Source organism: Spinacia oleracea, chromosome 5 (assembly GCF_020520425.1).
Source record: "Spinacia oleracea cultivar Varoflay chromosome 5, BTI_SOV_V1, whole genome shotgun sequence".
NCBI lineage: Eukaryota > Viridiplantae > Streptophyta > Magnoliopsida > Caryophyllales > Amaranthaceae > Spinacia > Spinacia oleracea.
The window spans coordinates 121,832,213-121,857,459 of record NC_079491.1 but is presented as its reverse complement, the minus strand read 5'-3'; the positions used below and the strand labels follow the sequence as shown (position 1 = coordinate 121,857,459).

Sequence of the window (25,247 nt, the reverse complement as noted above, 5' to 3'; positions counted from 1 at the left end):
TTCTCTTATTCCTTCAATTTCATGCTTGCTAGCTTAGAATTAATGGATTGCTTGATTTCTAGAATGACTAGTGAGTTAGGTTAGGGTAAGGGGAGAATCTAGGGCCTTAATTAGGGGAAATTGTTGATTGATTGTTGGTTGATTAATGTGATTAAATATGATTTGATGAAAGGATACCCATGCTAGTTGAGTGCTAGTTGCAAATGCTATTCGATTAGAGTCACGTGGAACCATAGGATAGATTTGGCAAGAGATTGTGGGCCTATCTTGTGTGATCTAATGGCGGTGCCTATTATATGCTAGTTAGTTTAATCTAGGATTAGGCGAAAGCTCTTCCGTGGATTAGACGCTTAGCGTTCCCTATCCGACAGGTGGCGGGTTCGTCTTTAGATGCCATTTGCCTAATCACCATTTCGTTGCATGATCACCATTGCTAAATAGTTGAATTCATTTCCCCCGGTTTCCCTAGCCTATCCCGACTCCCTAGCGTTTCCCTTTCTTGATTCAATTTAGCATAATTCTTCGTTTTTAGATTCTTAACAGTGACAATTCAAAACCAAATCCTTGTTCGAACTAGATTGACTTTAAAGCTCATTAACCACCGTTTCTTTGGGACGATCCCTTTGCTTACCGCTAGCCGGTAGTTGAGTGGTTTTATAAATATTGTTTGCATAGGTTGTTTTCTATCAACGACGGAAAATACACCTATCAAAATGGCGCCGTTGCTGGGGAAAGGTTGTTGTTTTTGAGTTTTAGTTGAGACTAGTTCATCATTAGAAAATACAAAAATATTGCAATTTCGCTTAGCTTTCTTTTTCCTTGGCATTGCTCACGGTTCTTCTTGAGTTTGTATGCTTGTTAGGGGGCGTGCTCGTCAAAGGATCCTCCATCCTCTTGACCTTGAATTGGAGAGGACACTTAGGAGACAAAGGCGTGTACGGTCTAGCTCATCAAGCAATAACAGATTCGCATCGTTGAGTGTTGGTGAGGAACAACAAGAGAGTGAGCAAGTGTTTGAGAACATGGCGCTCCCAGTTAAGAACTTGGGAATACCGGGGGCATTCGAAGCTACATGTGGTATTCAAGCCCCAACAACGGGTGCCAACAACTTTGAGATCAAGCCCGCCTTGATCAATTTGGTGCAAAGCCACCCCTTTTGTGGGAAGAGTAATGAATCACCTCACGAACATCTCAAACAGTTCGAGCACTATTGTGACACAATCAAACACTATGGTGTCACATCGGATTATGTGAGGTTGACATTGTTTCGTTTCTCTCTACTTGGGCGAGCAAGTGATTGGCTTGACAAGGAGGTCAAGCCCAACTCACTTCGCACTTGGACCGAAGTGACAAGTGCATTCCTAAACAAGTTCTACTCGCATGGGAAGACGGCGGAGTGTCGCCACAAGATCCAATCCTTTGAGCAAAAGCGAGATGAGTCACTCTTCGAAGCTTGGGATCGTTTCAAGGAGTACCAAAGGGAATGCCCACACCATAGGATTCCTATATGGTTGTTGCTCCAAACAGTTTACTTGGGGTTGAGTCCAAGTTCGAAGACAAGTCTTGATTGCGGGCGCGGGAGGCCCCATTATGAATAAAACTGAGGATCAAATACAGGAAATCATTGAGGATGTAGTTCAAAACTACCAATCCTGGCATGTATGCACAAGGGATTATGATGGGAAAGGTAGGAGTGAAGATGGTAAGGGTTCGGTGTACGCCATAGAGCAAGCACGGATGGTAGAGAAGCTTACCTCGCGCTTGGAGAAGCTCGAAAACACACCAAGCCAATCGCCATCACCGTCTACAATCCCTCCTCCCTCGGCCACTCTTCTCTCTAAGGGGAAGGGCAAGGTTAGTTCTTATGGCTCAATGCCTCCGGGCACATTCTCTTGTGAAAATTGCCAAGACTATAGTCATTCCCCCGATGCATGCCCCTTAGTTCATAACTTGTCATTTGTGGATTATGGCCCTTCGTATGAAGGAGAGTTTGATGTAGAGTATGCTAATGCCATCAATGAGAGGTCTAGGAATGATAACCCTAACAATCCTAATTTTTCTAGGCAACCTAGAGGGCCCTCCATGTATGGTCCCCACCAAGGCTATGGCCAAGGAAGTGGGTATGATAGCCAAAATCGAGGTGGCTATAGAGCACAAGGCTATCAAAGCCAAGCACCCTATGGTCAAGCTCAAGGTTTTGGCAATCAAGGCCAATACAACCAAGGGGGTTATAATCCCAACCATCAAGGTGGAGGGGGTTATAACTACTCTTATGGGCAATTTAGGGGTGCCTCAAGTGGGGGGTTATCCTTTGAACTCGGGAGTTCCTTATGGTGCATCTCAATTGCCACCTCCTGGATTCAATGGACCGAGGACCTTTGGCAACCAATATCAAGCAAACCTTAGTGGTTATGGCGTTGCACCTCCACCACTCCCGCCTCTCAAGTCTAATCTTGAGGCTCTCATGGAGTCGTTTGTGGGGGCGCAAGCCAAGAAGAATGTCGAGTTTGAGGATGGATTCAAACAATCCAACACTCAGTTGAAGATGATTGAGACCCAACTAGCTCAACTTGCAAATACCTATAGGGAAAATCATGCGCATGCTAGTCTCCCACCCCAAAGTCATACTCCAAGGCAAATGAATGCCATAGTGACAAGGAGTGGGAAAATATTAGATGATGTTCCTCGAGCTAGTAAGGTGAAAAGCCTAATGGGAAGGATCAAGGGGGAGTCATTGAGTCTAGTGACAATGATGTGGTAGAAGAGGAGCCTCCCATCAATGATGTAGGTGAAACTCCTATACCAAAGGAGGCAACTCTCCTACTTCTCCCCACTCCTAAACTTCCCTATCCCCAAAGATTCATAAGGCACAAGTTGGACGTGCAATTCTCAAAATTCCTTGATGTTCTTCGAAATTTGCACATCACCCTCCCCTTTACGGAAGCATTGAAACAAATGCCTACCTACTTTGAGTGGGAAGCGGGATTGTGACGTAAAGGAGACGGTGAACCTAACCGAGAATTGTAGTGCTATCATTCTCAACCAAATGCCACCCAAACTCAAGGACCCGGGTAGTTTTTCTATCCCTTGTGCTATTAAGGAGCTTGAAATAAGAAATGCCTTGTGTGATTTGAGTGATAGCGTTAGTCTAATGCCTTACTCGGTGTTCGCCAAGCTTGAAGTTGGTGATCTTGTCCCAACTAACATCACCTTGCAACTTGTCGGCCGTTCGGTCAAGTACCCTATTGGCAAGGTTGAGGATGTACCCTTGAGGGTTGGTGGATTAGTGATCCCCGTCGACTTTGTAGTCCTAGACATAGATGAGGACGTGCATGTCCCTATTATTCTAGGCCGCTCATTCTTGGCTACGGCGGGGGCAATTATTGATGTCAAGCAAGGGAACATTACCTTGAAAGTTGGGAAGGATAGATTATTTTTTGACTTGAACAAAGCCATGCGTTATCCTAGTTCCACTAACGAGAAATGTCTCTTTGTTGACTCTTTTGATCCCATTGTGAATGACATGCACGAGCATTTGCTCACCACTAATGATCCACTTGAGCTTGTTCTTTTGAATAGTCATGGTCTAGGTACTTTAGGGATCGAAGTGGCTAACTACAAGGAGCTTTTGGATGCACCACCACCTTGCACTCAACCCGAGCAATGCATGCTTGTGTTGGATGGGAAAGAAGCTTTGGATGAAGCTGAAATTGGTAAGGAAGCTCCCAAGGTAGAGATAAAACCTCTACCTTCGAGCTTGAGGTACGCATTTCTCGGACCAAACTCTTCTTACCCCGTGATTATAAATTCCTCTTTAGATGACGAGCAAGTGCTCAAGTTCACTCATGTCTTGAAACGTCATCAAAGGGCTTTGGGCTACACTATTGGAGATTTGAAAGGTGTTAGTCCAACCCTTTGCATGCATCATATAGAGCTTGAGGACAACGCTGTCCCACATCGTGAGAGGCAAAGAAAACTTAATCCACCTATGGGAGAGGTGGTTAAGAAGGAAATAATGAAGCTTTTGGCAGCCGGGATTATCTATCCTATTTCTAATAGTCGATGGGTTTCCCCGGTCCATGTGGTTCCAAAAAAGGGTGGGATGACGGTAGTCAAGAATTCACATGGAGAACTCATTTCCACCCGGACGGTGACCGGGTGGCGCATGTGTATTGACTATCGCCAACTCAATCTATCCACTAAGAAGGACCACTTTCCTCTACCATTTATTGATCAAATGCTTGAACTTCTAACCAAATGCAAGTATTTAAGCTTTCTTTATGGTTATTCCGGGTTCTTTCAAATCCCCATAAACCCGGAAGACCAAGAGAAAACTACATTTACTTTCCCTTATGGGACTTTTGCCTATAGGAGGATGCCATTTGGGCTTTGCAATGCCCCCGGCACGTTCCAAAGGTGTATGATGAGTATTTTTGGTGATATGCTTGAAGAAGAAATGGAGGTGTTCATGGATGACTTTCCGGTAGGAGGATCCACCTATGATGAATGCCTCATCAATCTTGGGAAGTGCCTTGCGAGGTGTGAGAAAGTCAACTTGGTGCTCAATTGGGAAAAATGCCACTTCATGGTGGAGGAAGGAATTGTTCTAGGGCACAAAGTCTCTCACCATGGGATCGAGGTTGATAGAGCGAAAATCGAAGTCATAGAGAAGTTGCCTCCCCCGGTGAATGTTAAGGGGATCCGGTCCTTTCTTGGGCATGCCGGGTTCTATAGGCGATTCATTAAAGACTTTTCCTCAATTGCTCGACCTCTCACTAACCTCCTCCAAAAAGAGTGTGATTTTCACTTTGATTCCGCATGTCTCAAGGCCTTTAACACAATCAAGAGTGCCCTTATTTCTACTCCCATAGTTCAAGCTCCGGATTGGTCTCTACCTTTCGAATTGATGTGCGACGCAAGTGATTTCTCGGTTGGGGGAGTTCTTGGTCAACGAAAGGACAAAAAGCTCCATGTGATCTATTATATGTCCAAGACTCTCAATCAAGCTCAAGCCAACTACACCACGACCGAGAAAGAATTTCTCGCCATTGTGCATGCATTTGAGAAGTTTAGGACCTATTTAGTAGGGTCAAAGACAACTGTGTACACGGATCATGCGGCTATTCGCTATCTTATGGCGTAAAATGAGGCCAAACAGAGACTCATTCGTTGGGTTCTAATCCTTCAAGAATTCGATATTGAGATGAGAGATAAGAAAGGAGCCGAGAATGTGGTGGCCGACCACCTATCTAGGCTTGAACTCGGGAGTGTTGCTCCGGATGATGTCCCAATCGAGGATGCTTTGAGAGATGATACTTTGTATATGGTTGGGAGTTCCCAACTCCCTTGGTTTGTAGACATCGTTAATTACTTGGCTTGTGGGGCAATCCCGGAAGATCTCACCACTCAAGAGCGCCGCAAGTTGAAGTATGATTCTAGGCGCTATATTTGGGATGGGCCCACTTTGTTGAGGCGGTGCCCGGATGGCCTCTTAAGGAGATGTGTTCCGGATGAAGAGTTCCCTAGTGTCCTTCGTATGTGTCACTCCTCCCCTTGTGGTGGCCATATGGGAGGTGATAGAACCGCTTCCAAGATTCTTCAAAGCATGTTGTGGTGGCCTACCCTTTTTCGGGATGCTTGGGCATTTGTCAAATCTTGTGATCATTGTCAAAGATCGGGTAATATTTCCAAGAGACATGAAATGCCACAAAATCCCATCCTAGAGTTGGAAGTGTTCGATGTGTGGGGAATCGACTTCATGGGTCCCTTCCCTTCTTCTTATGGCAACCTCTACATTCTTGTAGCGGTTGACTATGTTTCCAAGTGGGCGGAAGCCATTGCATCTCCCACTAATGATCATAAAGTGGTAGTCAACCTCTTCAAAAAGATCATCTTTCCGCGTTTTGGGGTTCCTAGGGCTTTGATTAGTGACGGAGGGTCCCATTTTGCCCATGGTAAGTTCAAGGCTCTCTTGCGGAAGTATGGTGTCCGTCACAAAGTTGGTGTGGGCTATCACCCTCAAACTAGCGGTCAAGTGGAAGTCACCAATAGGGAGATTACGTCTATCTTGGAGAAGTCGGTTGCCAAAAACCGCAAGGATTGGTCAATCAAACTTGATGACGCCTTATGGGCGTATAGAACGGCTTTCAAGAAGCCAATTGGGATGACTCCCTACAAACTTGTTTATGGCAAGAATTTCCACTTGCCGGTGGAGCTTGAGCACAAGGCCATGTGAGCCATCAAAACTTTGAATTTTGAGCTCACTAGTGCGGGTGAGCGACGCTTGCTCGATCTCCATGAGTTAGAAGAACTCCCCATGAATGCCTATGACTCGGCAAGCATCTACAAGGCGCGTTCTAAACAATATCATGACGCCAAGATTGAGAAGCGAGAGTTCAAGGAGGGGGCGAAGGTCCTCCTTTATAACTCTGGTTTGAAGCTGTTCCCGGGAAAACTAAAGTCCCGGTGGAGCGGTCCGTTCGATGTTGTTCGAGTTTTCCCCCATGGTGCTATCGAGATTCGGGATGACGATTCCGGGTCCTTCAAAGTGAATGGGCATCGGCTCAAACACTATTTCTTGGGAGACTCTATTGGATCTTTTGCTTCCTTGGATCTCAAGGACCCCCCATGAATTTGGGGGGGGGGGGGATTCGTCAAGCTAATGACGTTAAACGAGCGCTCCCGGGGGGCACCCCGCGGCTTCTATGCATTGTTTTGGTATGTTTCATTGCGGTGGGTTCACACTTTCCACCTTTTGCCTTACCCGTCTTTATTTTGGTGAGTTTGTTTAGGTTTTAACGGCTTTTTGCAGGACTTGCTCCCACGAAAGTTCCGGTAACATCCTTCTAACTCTATTGCATACTTTGGGGGACGGGCATACATCATGTTGGGGCATTTGGTTGGATGGGTAATTGTGCCCCTCCTTGCTTGGTTTTAGGCCGTGAGGACATGGCCTAATTCTAGCTTGGGGGGAGTTTTGTTATGTGGTTGGCTACTTGTTGATGCTCATTGCTATGAATCATACCATTATATGCTTGTTTCTTTGTTTTTAGATTGATTTAGTTTGATTTTAGTTTCTTTTATTTTGGTTTGTTTTGTTTGTTTCTTTTTGTTTCCCTTTTTGGTGTGTTTTCTTATTTTCTTTCTTCCTTTTTCTTTTGTTTTGATTTCTTTTTTTGTCAAGGCAAGTTTTTCTAGGTTTTCTTAGGCAATATGCTTGATTGGGGCATATAAAATTGGAACTTGTAGATTAGAATGCTTTTATTCCTAATTGGTAGATTTTTACACGGTTCTTAATGTCTTGGGTCGAGTCTAGGATTTGGTGTCAAGAAAGTTGGTTGAACTATGGGTAGCATGCGTCACGAATTCTTGGCTTGTGGTAAGATGATGTCGATTTCTCTAGTGATTTGAAACCGGAGAGAATGGTATTTGCTCCCTTGTGAGGTTCATGCTAAAAAATAAGCCCAAACACATTTTCATATATTGAGTGGCATGGATCCTTAGCATTGACTTTCTTGTCTCCCGAGTTTGACCATTTCCTTCCCGAGACCGCGACCGAACTACTTTAGGGGACGATAGAGGCATTTCTTTCGGTGACTATTTTTTCTTTTTAGTTTAGGACTCTATTTTCTTATTTTTCTCATATGTTTTTGTTTGCATTTGCCCCTTTGCTAGCCATTTGAGTCTTGACCCTTCATTTCTTATTATAAGCACATTACAAGCCTAATAGCCTTTGTTTTGTTTTCACCCTTAGAAGTGATAGTGAAGCTTAGAGTTATGATGCTTGTTGTTTTGGAGTAATTATGCAAAGTTGAGGAATGAATGTTGTTTTGTATGGATGACAAAGTTTTGGAAGAATGTTGTATATAGTGAGTAAATGATGCAAAAAGCAAAAAAGAGAGTTAAGTTGTGAAAAAGCCAAAAATAGAGAAAAAAACAAGGCATGAAAAGTTTCATTTGAAAGACAAAAAAAGAGGAAAATCAAATCAAGAAAAAAAAATGCAAAAAAGAGTTGTAGTTTAGAATTGTTGTTGAATAAGTTTGGGGGTACCCCAAATAAGTGGTACGAGTTTGTGTTTGGTTCAAAATGCTTGAGTTTAGTTCTATCATTGCGCTTCACTTTAGGTATGAGCACCAAATGGCCAAATTTGTTCCGCGCCTTACCCCTAGCCTACGTCACGCCCTAAAAGCCTTCTTCACCCCTAGAGTTGAGTCATTGTCGGTGGAGGGAGGATTTGGTCAAGCTTAAGGAACAAGGTTGTCATGCTAAGATGTCGGGTAGCCTAATGTTGATTTTCTGGCGCCTTCACGGTGTCTTGAGACGCTATTCTCAAGGGTGGATAAGATCTAGAGATTTGACGTGGTATGCCCGGATGTAGGGGGATTGACTAGTGCTTGCCCTTAGTTCGCTTTGCTTGATGCTCGAATCTTTCACTCGGTTTAGGACATTAGTTAGCGTGTACTCAATTATTTGATTAGTAATATTAGTGTTCTTCTATACTTGTTCCATAATAAAGCCCATCTTGAATTTTGTAGTTTAATTTCTTTTCTTCTCTTTTATTTTCTTCTTCTTTTCTTTCTTTCTTTTCTTGGTTTGTGTTTTCCATTTTAGTCTTGCCTTGATTAGATTTGCTAGATTTTGATTTTGGTAATTTTTTAGAATCTGATTAGTTGCTCATTCTTCCTTAGTTGAGTTTAGTTTTCTAGAGACTAGCAAACGCTTTGCTTGGGGGAGTTTGATGAGCGACATTTATGTCGCTCTTAGCCTAGGATTTTATGTTAGTTTTTATGCTTTTTTATAATTTTTGTAGCTTTTTGTGTGAGATTTATAAGTTTTGTTCCATCTTGTTCTTTATAGGTGATCTTGATGAAAAATGATGGAAAACAAGTGAATTTGAGCCAAAACAGGGCTTGTGCGGTCGAGTGGCGTTTTGTGCGCCCGAACAGGTAGTGCAAATGGAGTTCAAGGAGATTCCAGTTTTGTGCGGTCGAATGCCCTCTGTCATTCGGTCGCACAAAACGGATTTTTGAGGCAGATAGTCCCAAGATTGTAAAACGATCGCACAACCCTGGTAATTCGACAGCACAAGTTTTGTTCGACCGCACAACCTATGTTGTTCGACCGCACAAAAGTTGTGCGCCCAAACGGCTTTCCTTGTTCGACCAAATGGAGCTGCGAAGGAGACTTGACCCAAAAGGATTCCCATTCGACCGAACGGGGTTTTATGTTCGGTCGCACAAGACGAAGAAAACTTTCTTCGCTGACCTCGCTCGCACAAGAATGCAAACGATCGAACAAACTCAATTACGTTCGGTCGCACAGTGGGTACGTGCGACCGAATCACTGCGCGGGCTGCTCTTTTTCGAACTTTGGCTTCTATTTGAGGAAACTTATAAATAGAATTTTCGATTTATTTTAGAAGAGTAGAATTTTGGTTGATAATTGGAGATTCTAAAAGTAGATTTTCAGCAACTCTAGAGAGAGAAACTCTCCTCCATTCAAGCTTCAATTTGTAATCCTTCGTAACTCTTCTTCAATTTTGCAATTTAATTCTTAGTTTCTTAATTCTTGCTCTTGCTTTATTGTTGATTGTTCTTCAATTCCTTAATTTCTTGAATTCTTGATTTCATTGATTGATGTTACTTTGATTTTCAATTTGTGATTTGATTGTGCAATTGAATTCTTAAATCCTCTTCTCTTACTCCTTCAATTTCATGCTTGCTAGCTTAGAATTAATGGATTTCTTGATTTCTAGAATGACTAGTGAGTAGAATTAGGTTAGGGTAAGGGGAGAATCTAGGAGCTTAATTAGGGGAAATTGTTGATTGATTGTTGGTTGATTCATGGATTAAATATGATTTGATGATAGGATACCCATGCTAGTTGAGTGGTAGTTGCAAATGCTATTCGATTAGAGTCACGTGGAACCATAGGATAGATTTCGCAAGAGATTGTGGGCCTATCTTGTGTGATCAAATGGCGGTGCCTATTATATGCTAGTTAGTTTAATCTAGGATTAGTCGAAAGCTCTTCCGTGGATTAGACGCATAGCGTTCCCTATCCGAGAGGTGGCGGGTTCGTCTTTAGATGCCATTTGCCTAATCACCATTTCGTTGCATGATCACCATTGCTAAATAGTTAAATTCATTTCCCCCGGTTTCCCTAGCCTATCCCCGACTCCCTAACGTTTCCCTTTCTTGATTCAATTTAGCATAATTCTTCATTTTTAGATTCTTAAAAGTGACAATTCAAAACCAAATCCTTGTTTGAACTAGATTGACTTTAAAGCTCATTAACCACCATTTCTTTGGGACGATCCCTTTGCTTACCGCTAGCCGGTAGTTGAGTGGTTTTATAAATATTGTTTGCATAGGTTGTTTTCTATCAACGACGGAAAATACACCTATCAGTCATAAGGTATTCATTAAAGAATAGATATATGTTTCTTTATGAGCGACTCATAGAAACAAAAGGTATTCATTCTACCACAAATCTGAGAACATATGGTTGTTGCTTAAGATAATGTCTTTTAGGAAACCATCATATTTCCAAAAGGGCAAGTGGGAGAAAAATGACCTCGAATGGAATTCGAGTCAAGCAACAAACAAATGTAGGAGACTTAGGAGTCTTTGGAAAAGCTCCGTACTTAGAAGCCTTTGGAAGAGCTTCATGAAGACTTTAGAAGTGCTTCAAGAGAATCCTAATACTCAAAGGACTTGAGTAATGTCTTTATAGACACTAACGTTTGATGTTCAATACCTAAGTAAATCGTATAAGGAATAGAATTCAACCAAGATAGATACATAGATATCTTGAGGAATGAAAACTACGAAAACTTTGGAAAGTGCTTCAAAAACATATGACTTACAGGTTAGCTACGACGAAATAAAATTCCCAAGTATGATTTGAGGCCATCAAAAAATATAAGTATGGTTCAAGGCCATACAAAATGGTTTGAGGCCATTTCATCCAAAGTACCTTCATCTTAGAGAATCAAATCTATGATTTGGTTGATTTGCATAAAGGGTTTACTCCCATTGGTTGCAAAAATGTTTTCAAAACATACAAAGATGATTTTGTATACACATACAAAAGAGAAGCTAGATTGGTGGTTAAAGATTGTAAACAACTTCACGGCGTTGATAATGTTGAAATCTTTTTCACCAAGTCGGAATGCTTGAACTATTTTGGATAAATCTAGCAATCATTGCATATGGCAATATGGCAATTGGAAAACGAAACACCTTACTCAATTGGAATTGTAGAAAGGAATTGTGTACATCACACAATGTAAAAAGTTTTGGATGCTAGATAAAAGAGCAAGCTTAAGAAATCTATTCGTAGATTAAAGCATGCCAGTGGGAATTGGACCATATTTGTCTAAAAGGCTATTGAGCAATCATAGATTTATGAAAATATGGATCATCTTATAGATGAGGAGTTTAGTGGGAGCAAGGTCAAGTTTATTGGTTCTATATATGAGATACATATCTCTCTATTGAAAATGACATTCAAATGGTTAGATTTGAATGTATTTGTCAATATTAGAACCATGGCGAAACTTATAACATACTGGGATAAAGATCTATTGGATAGGATCTAAAGCGTTGTTTGGATTCTGTAAAAGTGATTACTAAATCAAACACAATGGAGAGACTCAAAAGAGACTCTCAACCCATATGAGTAAGTCTAAGTTATGAATGCTTTAACTAAGTATAAAGCTAGGCTGTTATCACTAGAGTTAAGCATGAAGGACCTTGAAGAGGTACCTTCACCTTATATCACATGGCAATGCCAAGATTTTAGCAAGATTCAGTGTCTCTTTAAACAGAATGAAGCTAAAAGTTACATGGATGGATTTTAAAATGCGAATGGTTTTTGCATTACAATCAATCATGTATAATGTGATATATAGATCGCCAAGATAACTCGTGAACATTGGATCATGACGAGTTTATACCAATCTCTATTGATCTGGATCAAAGATTATTGGAACAGTATCAAGAACATCCAATACATTTGGATATGTAGGATGAGCACTTGATAAGAGGAAGTGAAGATAACTAAAGTTTTGATGCTACATGCATTTGCCTAAGCAAAAGTTGAATCTTGTTGTTAGGCAAACCACAAACATACACGGGCAATTAGGCGTCGTGATTAAAAGGTGGTAACATAGGTTCTAAACCATATGTGATGCATGGAAACTGAATCAATGATTAGTTTCCAAGTTCTCAGTTGAAAGATGTATCTCCCACATCTATGTGAACTGGTTGGAGCATTCCAAAAGGAAGCATCATTTGAAATTCTACATAATTGAAATGAATTCATTGTTGCCTAAGAAGCAATGAAAGGGAATTGTTTTTAGTGGGAGTTCTTCAATGAACTCAGGTTGATCACAAGTCTGCTACCTGGATGATTTTCTATTTTAGATATGATTATCATTCTAAACAGCAACGAAAGACTAGATCATACTAGAAACGTATTCAAAGATCTTTTCATCTTACATTGAAAAGCTTTCGATGGAAAAGATGCTAAGGATAGCAAAGTATGATAAACTAAACCTCTGCATTGAATGAGACACAACATTCATATGCAGAAATGGAATCAAGTTTGAGTTCCATGAATGTTTTAAGTATTGGGTGAAAGGCCTATATCTGTAAAACATTAAATGCTTGATTTTGGGTTAGAGGCCCACAAATTGGTAAGCATTTGGTTTAAACATTTATCATTTATGAAATTATATTTCATAGTTCATTTAATCTTGGTTTAGTATTAAATGATAAGTCCATGTGATTCAAATCATTCAAATGGGATGTCAAGATGGATTCTTCGACAAAGAAACACCCATAAGTGAACTTGAATATTGAAGTCACAAAGGATCCCTAATCCAGGTCATTGAAAGGTGGACGACCAATGACTAATGAAGATTAGATTGCAAATAGATTACTTAGTTCTGTTTCTTGAACTAGAGTGACTGGATGTCAGAATCTTTTGCATAGATACTTATTGGATCTTGTATCGGATTGACCATGAGAACACTTTAAGAGATTAAAGTCATATCATAGGTAGTTCTCATTAATGGTGATTAGAAACCGTTCCTCAGAACATGAGCGATTATGTCTGCTCGTTTGAAAATTAGTTCGCTTTGATACTAGCTAAACGTCGCACCGTAAAAGGAGGCTATAAAAGCAGTTATTGGGCGTACTATGAATCAAAGTGAGTGTTCATAGATTGCAAGAATGGATTGTCCTCCTATCTTTGATAGGATATGGTGTTGTTGTGTAACAAGGCCTCTCGGAGAGTTAGATACTGTAAAATGCATGGCCGTGCTCAGAATGGTTAGGCTTAACCTTCTGCAAAAGTTTGACAGTTGAATTCTGTAATCCGAGAAATACTTCTGGACCTAATAAGGATGGCTTGGATCTTACCTTATGTTCAGTAAGTAACACTAAGTGACAAAGGAATGTGGATGCACACTTGTCTGAATGACAAGTGGGAGATTGAAGGAAATATGTCCTTCAACCAAGGTGCATTAAGTCTAATACCAAGGTTCAGATTAATTGCGAACAATTAATTCAGTGAGATCAAGTGATCGGAACAGGTTAGCTGGAGCAATGCTTCCGATCAGTGAGTTCTAATGGATATTGAACTCACAACTTACTCTTGACTGAACCTACAAGGTCACACCAATGACACGTAACAGATCACCGGATTAAAGGAATTGGAAATTCATTTAATAGCTTTTCGGGAATTAGTTGGAAACGTATTATACGATACGACCTTTGTCGGAATCGTATATCGTATCGCGAATATTCGTAAGCTTAGCGACACGAATAAATCGTATCGTACGACGGTGATTCGTCGAAAACGAAACGATAAATAATATATCGGAAATATATTAAATCGCGAATACGAAGGGCATCGGAGTTGCCGGCCCGTCGAGCCAAGCACGTAAGCGTGCAAGGCCCAACGAGCCAGCAAGCTCGCGAGCAAAGGCGAGCAAGGCCAGCCCATTGAGCGCGAGCATGCAACAGAACGCACAGCAAGCAACGCAGCGCGAGCGACCAAGGCCCACGGCCCAGCTGCTCGGCGCGCGCGCACTGTCGGCTTCGGCCTGCAGTGTGTGTCGCTGGGTGGGGCGTGCGGTCCGAGTGCTTGCGTGATGTGGCCGGTCAAGGCCTTTGGTTCTTGGCCGGTTACATCATTTAATACAATAGGCAAATTGTATTTTTCCAACACATAATTCTTAGTACTCAAAACCCTAGAGACACAGAGAACCCTAGTTCTCTCTGTGCCTCCAAAGTGAGTTCTTCCCAAAAGAAAAGTATCTTGATCAATTGTCTAAGCTACGATAATCAAGACGGATCTGAACGTGTCGGTGAACCAAGTAGAGGAACGACAAGTGAAGTTCTTTGTTCGTGTTCGTTGACATATTATTGTGGAAAACACGCTTCGAATGTAAGTTTGCTTAATCTGTGCTTTATACATGTTTCCTGGCTTTGGGGATTGTTTCCGCACATGTTATTATGTTTAACTGTATTCCCCTACATGCTGTGCTACATGGCTGCTATTCTTCTCTATTGCTGCTGTTATGTTGTTACAAGGCTGCTATCAAGGCACTTCAAGTGAGAAGCAGCGAAGCTCAAACAACAGAAACCAAGTATTGTAGCTGTGTTAGCTCCTTTGTGGCTGCTTGTGTATAAAACTGCAGGGATGTAGCTGTTGTTCCTGTGCTGCGTGTGACTGCTACTGTGCTTCCTCGTGAGGTTGCTAAGCTGTAGCTGTTTGCGCGCTGCACACTTTCAATTTCTCATGGCTCACAACATCATCGCTGCATATTAATAAGCAACGTAGCACATTAGAAAATCACAATACATGTTATTAAAAATCGAAAACATTATTAATTCGTTTAACATTTTTTACAAATCGTAAAACATATAACCCGTCGACAAGCATAATGACACATTATAAACACGTTAATACTCAAAACGACTCTTACGCAATGAGAATGCGCACAAAAGGCACTATTAGAGCAAAAACGACTAAAATATACGCAAGACGAGAAAATGTTACGATAAATGCAAAAATGCAATAAACGAACTAAAAACGAAAAAACTAAGCAAAAATATAATAAAATGCTAATAAAATGAACTAAAATCCTAAGCTAAGAGCGACATAAATGTCGCTCATCAATGATATTGCCGGAAACGGAAATATGGTTCATGACGGAAACATAAATATTATCCAAGCTGTAGATGTTGCCGGATACGGAAACATGGCTCGTATCGGAAAGTATTATCGGAAATAGAAATATTGTCGGAATCAGAAATATTGCCAGAAACTGAAACATGACCGGAATCGAAAATATTAATGGAAACGTAAATATTTGTTCGAAACGGAAATGAATTCCGAAATCGGAAAACGAATCGGAAGCTCGACGAGCGACAAGCCGTCAAGCGAGCCGGCCCATCGCTCGACAAGCAAAGGCAGCACCGTGGGCCACGCCCTACGAGCAAGGCAGCAGCCATGAGGCCGCGCCCTGCGAGAAAGGCCGCAGACATGGACCGCGCCAAGCTACAAGCAAGGCAGCAGCCTCATGGGACACGCCAAGCTGCAAGCAAGGCTGCAGCTCATGGGCCGCGCCAAGCCTGCGGCAAGGAAGCAGTGCATGGGTTGTGCTCAGCCTGCGAGCACCGTGTTCAAGGCATGCCGAGGCATGGGCCGAGGCAGCACGCACACCCACGTGGGCCCTTGTGGTTGCGTTGGGTTGTTCGTCTTGGGATCTAAAAAATATTCGATTTCTTAATTCCCAAGTAACCTTGGATTAAGTATTCCTAGTTTTACTAGAATTCAAATAATTAAGAGTTTAATTAATGTTGCATTCTAATTGAATAAGAGTTTCAATCCTAGTAGGTTTGGTAATTCTATTCCTAGTGAAACTCAAATTCCTTACTTCCTACACTATAATTATAAGGCTAGGGCCTCATAATTATACACATCAATTGAATTGAAAACATATTCTTTATTCCCATTGTGTTCAAGGGAGAACATAATACAAGGTTAACCGAATACATAAAACCTTAAGTAAAATCCTAGTTGGTTGAACCTAAGGCGGATCCGAACGTGCTGTGGACTTTCTACGGAGGGGCAACGTTTGAAGCTCTAACGACTTGTTCTTGTTCAGTTCAGGAGCAGCTAGGGAAGGCACTCATCACATTGTATGTCACCTAAATTATGCTAATTGACTATGTGGCAATTAATTTGGATTCTGGCTTTATGGTTTTTCCGCATGAATTATGTTGTTGTGTTATTCATAACCTAACACGCCTCAGCCTCATCCAACACTTCAACCATAGTCCAGACACTCTTTTTCACTAAATCTAAATTAAAGGAACCCTTTTTCAGCCCACGAATGAAGTTATCGAGTGCTACCCCATCCGGCAGGTCCTGGATCTGCCCTGATTCCAAATTAAATCGCTTCACGTAACTTCTTAATGACTCGTTGATACGGTTATGGATGAAAGTGATAGTCTTATGCTAGCAATTGGAACCAACACTGATTTGGGTTCAATGGCTCATTTTGTGTGCATGGTGACTTGGATTGAGTGAGCTCGTTATATGGTCCTTATTATCAAGGTGGTACGTTAATCAAACTGGTCCGTTTAATCACATTGGTCCGCTTGTTTAAACAGATTGTACGCACTTATTATTTTTAATTGCTTTGGTTAAAGTCGGTTTAATAAAGGGATATTTGTTTAAATCCCCAATTTAAATTCAGTCATTACTTAGCTTTGATTATTGCTGTTTGTAAGGAGAGTTTTAAGCCTTTGTAACCTCCAATTTAGTGACTGAATTAGGAGGCTTTAGAGCTTGTAACTGCCAGTTTTAAAGGCTCTTAAATGGCTCTTAATTAGACGTTTAAAGCTCTTGTGGCTGTTGGTATTTTGGCTATTTATAGTCAGCTTCTTGATTGGAATAAACAACCAACTGGATGATTAAAACACTTGTTTGTTACATTTCGAATTATAGTTTATAATTCAGCCTTTTTCTTTGTTTTGAACGCGTTTCCTATTCAAAGAACTGATTGTGAGTCAATAGGTCTTGTCTTGCATTCACGATCAACGAGTTAAAGGTCTAGCTTGTTAATCAACTATCCTTGTTTATACAACGAGTTTTTAAACTCGTATCATTAGTGGTATCAGAGCCAGGTTCGTGTGATCCGCCCAAAAAAAAAAGAGCTGCTGTTCGTAATTCTTACAAACTGAAATATGGATTTTGATGATCCTGACTTTCTACAACATCTCCAAGAAGCCTTGAAGAACGTTAGAGATGGGGGGTATCGTAGGCCTCCTAGGCGTGATCTACGGGCTATGGATGAATTCAAAGTCACCGAACTTCCTGAATTTGTTGGTGGAACAGATCCGGAAGCCTATTTGGAGTGGGAGCGCAAAATAGAGAGAATGTTCGATTTCAAGGACATTGATGATGAGAAGCGTTGCAAATATGCCATATTGAAGCTAGGACGAGGGGCTTCATTGTGGTTCGAGGGACTGAAATCCAAGAGAATACGTGAAGGGAAGGAGAAAATTACCTCTTGGGAGTCTTTGAAACGTAAGCTACGTAAAAGGTATGTGCCAACAACTCATAGAATAACAACTTATCGTAAAATTGCCGAATTGAGGCAAGGAAAAATGAGTGTGGCTGAATATATTGATGAGTTTGAAAAGTTGTCCTTAATGGGAGAAATTGAGGAAATTGAGGAACAAAAACTGTCCAGATTTTTAAGGGGTCTAAATTATAATATTGCCAATACCGTAGACCTTTATCCATATTCTGATTTTGACACTCTTTGTGGACTTTGTTTAAAATTGGAAAATCAAGGGAAGGCAAAATATGGGGGAGGGTCTAGTATGGATGGTAAAGCCAAGTCTTGGGCTAAATCCGAACCTAGCTTGAAACCAAACACATCACCTAGTACCGTAGGTTCAAGTAATTCTACGGCTGCCCCTAAACTATCTAATCCAACCAAAGAAACAAGTCTGTCCAAGGTGCGTTGTTTTAAGTGTCAAGGGTTTGGGCATTATCAAAACGCGTGTCCAAATAAACGATAAGTGGTGTAGTGTAATTGTTGATGGGGGGAGTTGTACCAATGCTGCTTCTAGTGAAATGGTGTCAAAATTAGGCTTAAGGCAAGAAAATTGTGCTAAAGCCTATGTCATCTCAAGCGGTTCGATCCATGAGTGTGAAACAAAAGAAAAAGCCGAATCTCACCATGTTGGCTAGTGAACGAGAACTTGAGCAAGCTCTTGATCATGGAGAGTTGGTGTATTTGCTCGTGGCTAAGGAGAGTCCAATTGAAGGCCAAAATTGGAAAGAAGGCAGTCCCATTGCCGAATTGCTGTTTGAGTTCAAGGATGTATTTCCGGATGAATTACCACCAGGTTTGCCCCCTATTCGTGGTATTGAACATCAAATTGATCTTATTCCAGGAACTTCTTTGCCTAATAAGGCTGCCTATCGTTGCAATCCGGAGGAAACAAAGGAATTACAAAAGCAAATTGATGAACTTGTGAATCGAGGCTATGTTAGAGAAAGCTTGAGTCCATGTGCTGTTCCGGTGTTGCTTGTGCCTAAGAAAGATGGAACATGGCGAATGTGTGTTGATAGTAGGGCTGTGAATAACATTACCATCAAGTATCGTTTTCCAATTCCGAGACTTGATGATATGTTAGATGAGCTCCATGGTTCGAAGTTGTTCTCAAAAATTGATTTGCGAAGTGGTTATCATCAGATTCGGATGCGTGAAGGAGATGAGTGGAAAACGGCTTTCAAGACAAAACATGGTTTGTATGAGTGGACCGTCATGCCATTTGGTCTCACTAATGCTCCTAGTACGTTTATGAGGCTAATGAACAAAGTGCTTAAATCATTTTTGGGCAGATTCGTTGTGGTATATCTTGATGACATCTTGGTGTATAGTAGGAACGAAGAGGAGCATCTGATTCATTTGAGGGATGTTTTTGAAACACTTAGAGCTCAAAGACTCTATGGGAAGCTAGAGAAGTGTTCATTCCTTGTTGACAATGTTGTATTCTTGGGCTATGTGGTTTCGAAAGATGGAGTGTCCGTGGATCAGTCCAAGATCGAGGCTATCAAATCGTGGCCTAATCCTAAAACTATAAGTGAGGTGCGTTCATTTCATGGTCTTGCTTCATTTTATAGACGTTTCATTCGTGATTTCAGTACTATTACTAGTCCTATCACTAGTTGCTTGAAGAAAGGTGCTTTTGTATGGGGAGAGGACGCTCAAAAGGCGTTTGATGTGATTAAAGAGCGTTTGTGTGCTGCTCCTATTTTGGCGCTGCCAGATTTCTCTCAACCTTTTGAGGTCGAGTGTGATGCTAGTGGAGTGGGGATTGGTGCTGTTTTGATCCAAGGTAAGCGTCCCATAGCTTATTTTTTGGAAAAGTTAGGGGGTGCTCGTTTGAATTATTGCACTTATGATAAAGTGTTCTATGCCATTGTTAGAGCTTTGGATCATTGGAGTCATTATTTGCGTTCTAGCCACTTTGTTTTGCATTCTGATCATGAATCTTTGAAGTATATTAATGGGCAACAAAAATTGAGCCCAAGGCATGCTAAATGGGTTGAGTTCTTGCAATCCTTTCATTTTTCTTCGAAATACAAAGATGGTAAAAGCAATGTGGTGGCTGATGCATTATCACGAAGGTACACTTTGCTTGCTACACTTGATGTTCGTTTGTTGGGGTTTGAGACCTTAAAAGATTATTATCATGATGATGGTGATTTTGGAGTTGCATTCGAGAAATGTGCAGTTGGTGCTTATGGGGAGTACATGTTGCAAGATGGGTTTCTTTTCAAAGGTAATCGCCTTTGTATTCCTAAGCATTCAATTCGTGAGTTACTAGTGCGTGAGGCTCATGGTGGAGGATTGGCTGGTCACTTTGGCATAGCCAAGACCTTGGAAATCTTGAGAGAACATTTCTTTTGGCCTAAAATGTTAGGTGATGTAACGAACATTGTGAATAAATGTGTGACTTGTCATATGGCCAAGAGTTCTTTCAAACCCGGTTTATACTCACCTTTGCCGGTTCCAGTTCGCCCTTGGGAAGATGTATCCATGGATTTTATAGTTGCTTTGCCTCGTACTCAAAGAGGTAAGGATGCTATTATGGTCGTGGTGGATAGATTTTCAAAAATGGCTCACTTCGTTGCTTGTCACAAAACGGATGATGCTTGTAATGTGGCTGATTTATATTATAAGGAGATTGTTCGTTTGCATGGAATTCCAAAGACTATTGTTTCTGATCGAGATTCCAAGTTCTTGAGTTACTTTTGGAATACATTGTGGAGAAAGGTGGGAACCAAGTTGTTGTTTAGCACTTCACATCACCCTCAACTGATGGGCAAACAGAGGTGACAAATCGAACCTTGGGAACGCTATTGAGAGGGTTGGTAAGTAAAACGCAAAAGGATTGGGATGTCAAGCTTGCTCACGCTGAATTTGCTTATAATCGGTCTCCTACTTATGCTACTGGTCATTCTCCATTTGAGGTAGTATATGGGATAAATCCATACTTGCCCTTGGATTTAATTCCATTACCAAAAGATGAGTTGGTTCACAAGGATGCCGATGCTAAGTTAAAGTCTATGATGAAACTGCACCAACAAGTTCGTGAGCGAATTGAAGCTATTAATGCCTCTTATAAACAGAAATCAAATAAGAATCGCAAACCGAGGTTGTTTGAAGAAGGTGATTTGGTTTGGGTTCATTTAAGGAAAGAGCGTTTTCCAAGCAAACGCAAGAACAAGCTTATGCCTAGGGCTGAAGGTCCTTACAAGGTGGTTGCACGTGTGAATGATAATGCTTACAAGATTGAGCTTCCGGGAGACTATGGTGTCCATGCTACTTTCAATGTAGGTGATCTTTCACCTTATCTTGATGATGATGGCCTTGCTGAATTGAGGTCAATTCCTTTTAAAGGGGGAGGGGATGATACGGTTATGGATGAAAGTGATAGTCTTATGCTAGCAATTGGAACCAAAACTGATTTGGGTTCAATGGCTCATTTTGTGTGCATGGTGACTTGGATTGAGTGAGCTCGTTATATGGTCCTTATTATCAAGGTGGTACGTTAATCAAACTGGTCCGTTTAATCACATTGGTCCGCTTGTTTAAACAGATTGTACGCACTTATTATTTTTAATTGCTTTGGTTAAAGTCGGTTTAATAAAGGGATATTTGTTTAAATCCCCAATTTAAATTCAGTCATTACTTAGCTTTGATTATTGCTGTTTGTAAGGAGAGTTTTAAGCCTTTGTAACCTCCAATTTAGTGACTGAATTAGGAGGCTTTAGAGCTTGTAACTGCCAGTTTTAAAGGCTCTTAAATGGCTCTTAATTAGCCGTTTAAAGCTCTTGTAGCTGTTGGTTTTTGGCTATTTATAGTCAGCTTCTTGATTGGAATAAACAACCAACTGGATGATTAAAACACTTGTTTGTTACATTTCGAATTATAGTTTATAATTCAGCATTTTTCTTTGTTTGGGACGCGTTTCCTATTCAAAGAACTGATTGTGAGTCAATAGGTCTTGTCTTGCATTCACGATCAACGAGTTAAAGGTCTAGCTTGTTAATCAACTATCCTTGTTTATACAACGAGTTTTTAAACTCGTATCACTCGTCCTTCCCTTGTTAGATCCGACTCAAGTGCATACTTGTCTTCTTCTCTTCCTTGTATCATGACCGATGTCTCTTCAAACTCTTACACTCCTTCTTATCATGACCGATGTCACTGTGGAAATGGCAATTTAATTTGGGATCCAGACTTTCGGGCGGTGATTTCATCGGAAAGGGCCAATCATGTCAAATTTTGAACGGACGTCCATCAGAATTGTATTTAAGTCAGTGTTATATTCAAAACGTTCCCGATCATAGGTCCTTCCCCTCTTTTTCCCTGCAGCCGCTGGAACCCTATTAGGTTCCTTTGAAATGGCCTACGTTCCATTTGGCTGGGAACCCTTCTTCTCAAATTTATCTTTTTTCGATACTAGCTCTACGTTATCACTTCCTCGGGGGTCTTTTGGGATTCTACAAATTTCAGTTGCATGAATGAACGCCGCAATCTCATCCAACACTTTCGCCATAGTCGGGACACTCTTTTTCACTAATTTGAACTTAAAGGAACCCTTTTTCAGCCCACAAATGAAGTTATCGAATGCTACCCCATCCGACAGGTCCAGGATTTGCCTTGATTCCAAATTAAATTGCTTCACGTAACTTCTTAATGACTCTTCTTTCCCTTGCTGGATCTGACTCAAGTGCATACTTGTCTTTTTCTCTTCCTTGTAAGCCATGAACCAAGTGGAAAACAACATCTCAAGTCGGAAAAAGAACTTATCGTCCCTACTGGAAGCCTCTCGAACCATTTTGGTGCTACCCCTTTTAGCGTTCCTGGAAAATACGTGCACCAGGTAGACTCATTTGTCCCCTGAACATACATGTGGTGCCGATAGGCTAGCAGATGTATGTCTGGATCGGTGGTTCCATCGTAAGCATCAATAGAAGGCGGCTTGATCTTAGGCTCCTTAGGTTCTCTCATGATACTTTCAGCAAAAGGAGTGGAATGGTTGAGGGCCATGTGGGAAACCCCTTCCTGAATATGATACACATGATCCTGATGTTGTGAATGTATCATTCAGCGCCAAAATGAATCAGGACGCCTAGTCTGCAAACTTGGACGCTCAGTTTGCGGCTACGCCTGACTCTGATGGGTGTATAACGGGTGACAAAAGCACTGATCTTGCATGACCGGTGTAGATCTGGTGTCAGAGAGTTTAGATTCATTGTCTAGCACCGGCTCTGGATGGGACAACTCCTGCGGCCTTCCTTGTCGTGATGCTTCACCAAGCTGCCGAACGGGCAATCTGCGCGGAAGACGGACTGGGACCGGGACGGCTCTATTCCACGGTAATCGCCGCCTGGCCTCTTCTTCAGCCTGCCTGGAATTATCATCAGATCTCTAGACATTCAAGGGGCGCAAAGAACTTTATTTCGAATTTTTCTTTGGTTTCATTGACAGGTTACATAATTCTCATTCCAATAGCCCTTACTATATTTGTGCCACATGACATTACCTCTAGACCAATTGATGCAGTACAACACTACTTTGTTTTTAATCCTCCCTTAACGAGCACTAAGTGAAGAAAAACACTTCATCTCAAGCCATGGAGGAGAAATATAGAGATGTCATTCTTGACGTTGTTGTGACGTCGTAAGCACTTAGAACTCATGACGTGCCAAAGTACATCATATTTCATTATTCTTCCTTGAAGGAGATCGAAGACTTCCGTGCTCCATTCCTAGTTATTTTTGTCAACCTTCACTATCCATTTTTCATTTAGGACGTTCCCTTTTGAGTTGACGTTGGAATCTTTGTCAATGGTGACTTGGTGCTTGGACTTTCTCCAAATGTCCAAGTAATGTGTCAAGTTCGTGCTTTTAGGCTTTCTTCTTCGTGTGAACATTTTGGTGAATCCCTGGTGCTTGACAGCTTTCTCCACGTCTTCAAGAAAATTTGGCGAAGTTTTTGTCCTTTTGAACTTTGACATGTGATGGTGCTTTAGAACTTTGACATGCGGTGGTGCTTGATGACTTTTTTCAAGTCTTCGAGAAAATTTGGTGAAGTTTTGGTCCTTTTGAACTTTGATACATGATGGTGCTTGAAAGCGTTCTCCATCTTTCAACTTATGTTTTACATGTTACTGGTGCTTGGAAGCTTTTTCCAGATCTCTGGTTCGAGGTGTTCGTTGCTTGGAAGATTTCTCCAAACTTTGAGTAAATGACAATAAACTTTTTGGTCTATCATTTGACAAAAATTAATTTTTGAAGACAAAGTAAAACAATTTGAATTTTTTTTACTCATGCTTCCACTGCCGTACTTTGTTTTAAAAATATTTGCTGTTTAAAAAAACATTTGTACCCATTTGAGTTTTCTTTTTTTGATGTGGCTGCCCTTGAAAATGTTGATTATCAAGATGCCTACATACCAAAAGAAGTGGTTTTTTTTCACTTTTTTGGATCAAGCCAAAAGTAGTTCTAAGTTTTTTTTGTTATGCAGTTTAGGCTCGTGCTTAGGAGCTTTGAGGAAGATTTTTTTCACCTTTGCCCCTAGGATCATTGTTGAAACTTCTTGAAGACTTGTGGCCCCAAATCGTCGAAGTCTCAACAAATGCCCGACTAATCGGACTTTTCTTCATGATTGGCTAACGAATTCTCCATTTCATGAGCTTGAGTTGTCAAATGCTGGAATAATTTAGGCTTGACTCCTTGCAAGATGTAGACCAAGTCCCAAAGCATGCCTTGGATGCACATGTCAATTGCAGAAGTTTCGTGCAAATGATCCTTGCATTGAAGATTTAATGTCCGCCAGCGATCGATGTACTCCACGACCAGTTCATCCTCCAATTGGTTTGTTTGTGTCAACTCCATCATGCTAAAAATACAGTGAGTGCTTATGAAGCGAATCAGGAATGATTCCTCCATCTGGTCCTAGCTAGCAATCGACTAAGGTTCCAAATCGTCTGCATACCAATCGAAGGCAGCTTCTTTTAGCGATCGAACAAACTACTTCACGAGCAAGTCTCCTTCGGCGCCTGCGTTGTTACACGTTTCGATAAAATGTGCCACATGTTGCTTCGGATTGCCTTTTCCATCAAACTGCATGAATTTTGAAGGTTGATAAGCGTTTGGCATCTCCAAGGCATCAATCCTTTTTGTGTAAGGTTTGATGTAATGACCATTTTCGTCAGGATTTCCATCAAGTTGGTGTTTGATAGTTTTTGCTATCATATCTTGAATTTGTTGGAAGAAGAATGAATCACCATATGGATTTCTTCTCCTTCTTAGCTTGTACTTCACTGTCGATTTAGACTCATCGCATTTTCCTTCACTTTCGTTTTCACCATTTTTGTATGATTCGCCAATGGGACGTTTTTCCAGCTTCTTGGTCAAATTGGCAATTTTTCTTATTGTCGTTTGATTTGGGCTCCCTTTTCTTAGCCGTCCTTGACAAGTTTTTCACGGAGTTTCTTCATGCTCGCCGATTCTTCTTCAATGGTGTTTGCTTCAATCGCCATGACATTTACAACGACGACGTCTATTGCTCCATTGCTAGTCTCATGTGACGGACCTCAGACCGGTCCATTATTTGACTCTTCTACCGTAC

At 41.2% G+C, this 25,247-nt stretch overlaps 1 protein-coding gene and 1 non-coding gene across 2 annotated transcripts; one reads left to right on the top strand and one right to left on the bottom strand.

Annotated features, from left to right (window-relative positions):
• Positions 1-1,395: 1,395 nt before the first annotated feature.
• Positions 1,396-1,502, bottom strand: LOC130462207 (small nucleolar RNA R71). The gene has a single exon (XR_008922327.1). It is a non-coding gene; the product is annotated as a small nucleolar RNA R71 (small nucleolar RNA).
• A 4,814-nt stretch (positions 1,503-6,316) lies between these two features.
• Positions 6,317-6,631, top strand: LOC130461831 (uncharacterized). Its single transcript, XM_056830060.1, has one exon. It carries the CDS (start codon positions 6,317-6,319, stop codon positions 6,629-6,631), a length of 315 nt encoding a protein of 104 aa, XP_056686038.1.
• The last annotated feature ends 18,616 nt before the right edge of the window (positions 6,632-25,247 follow it).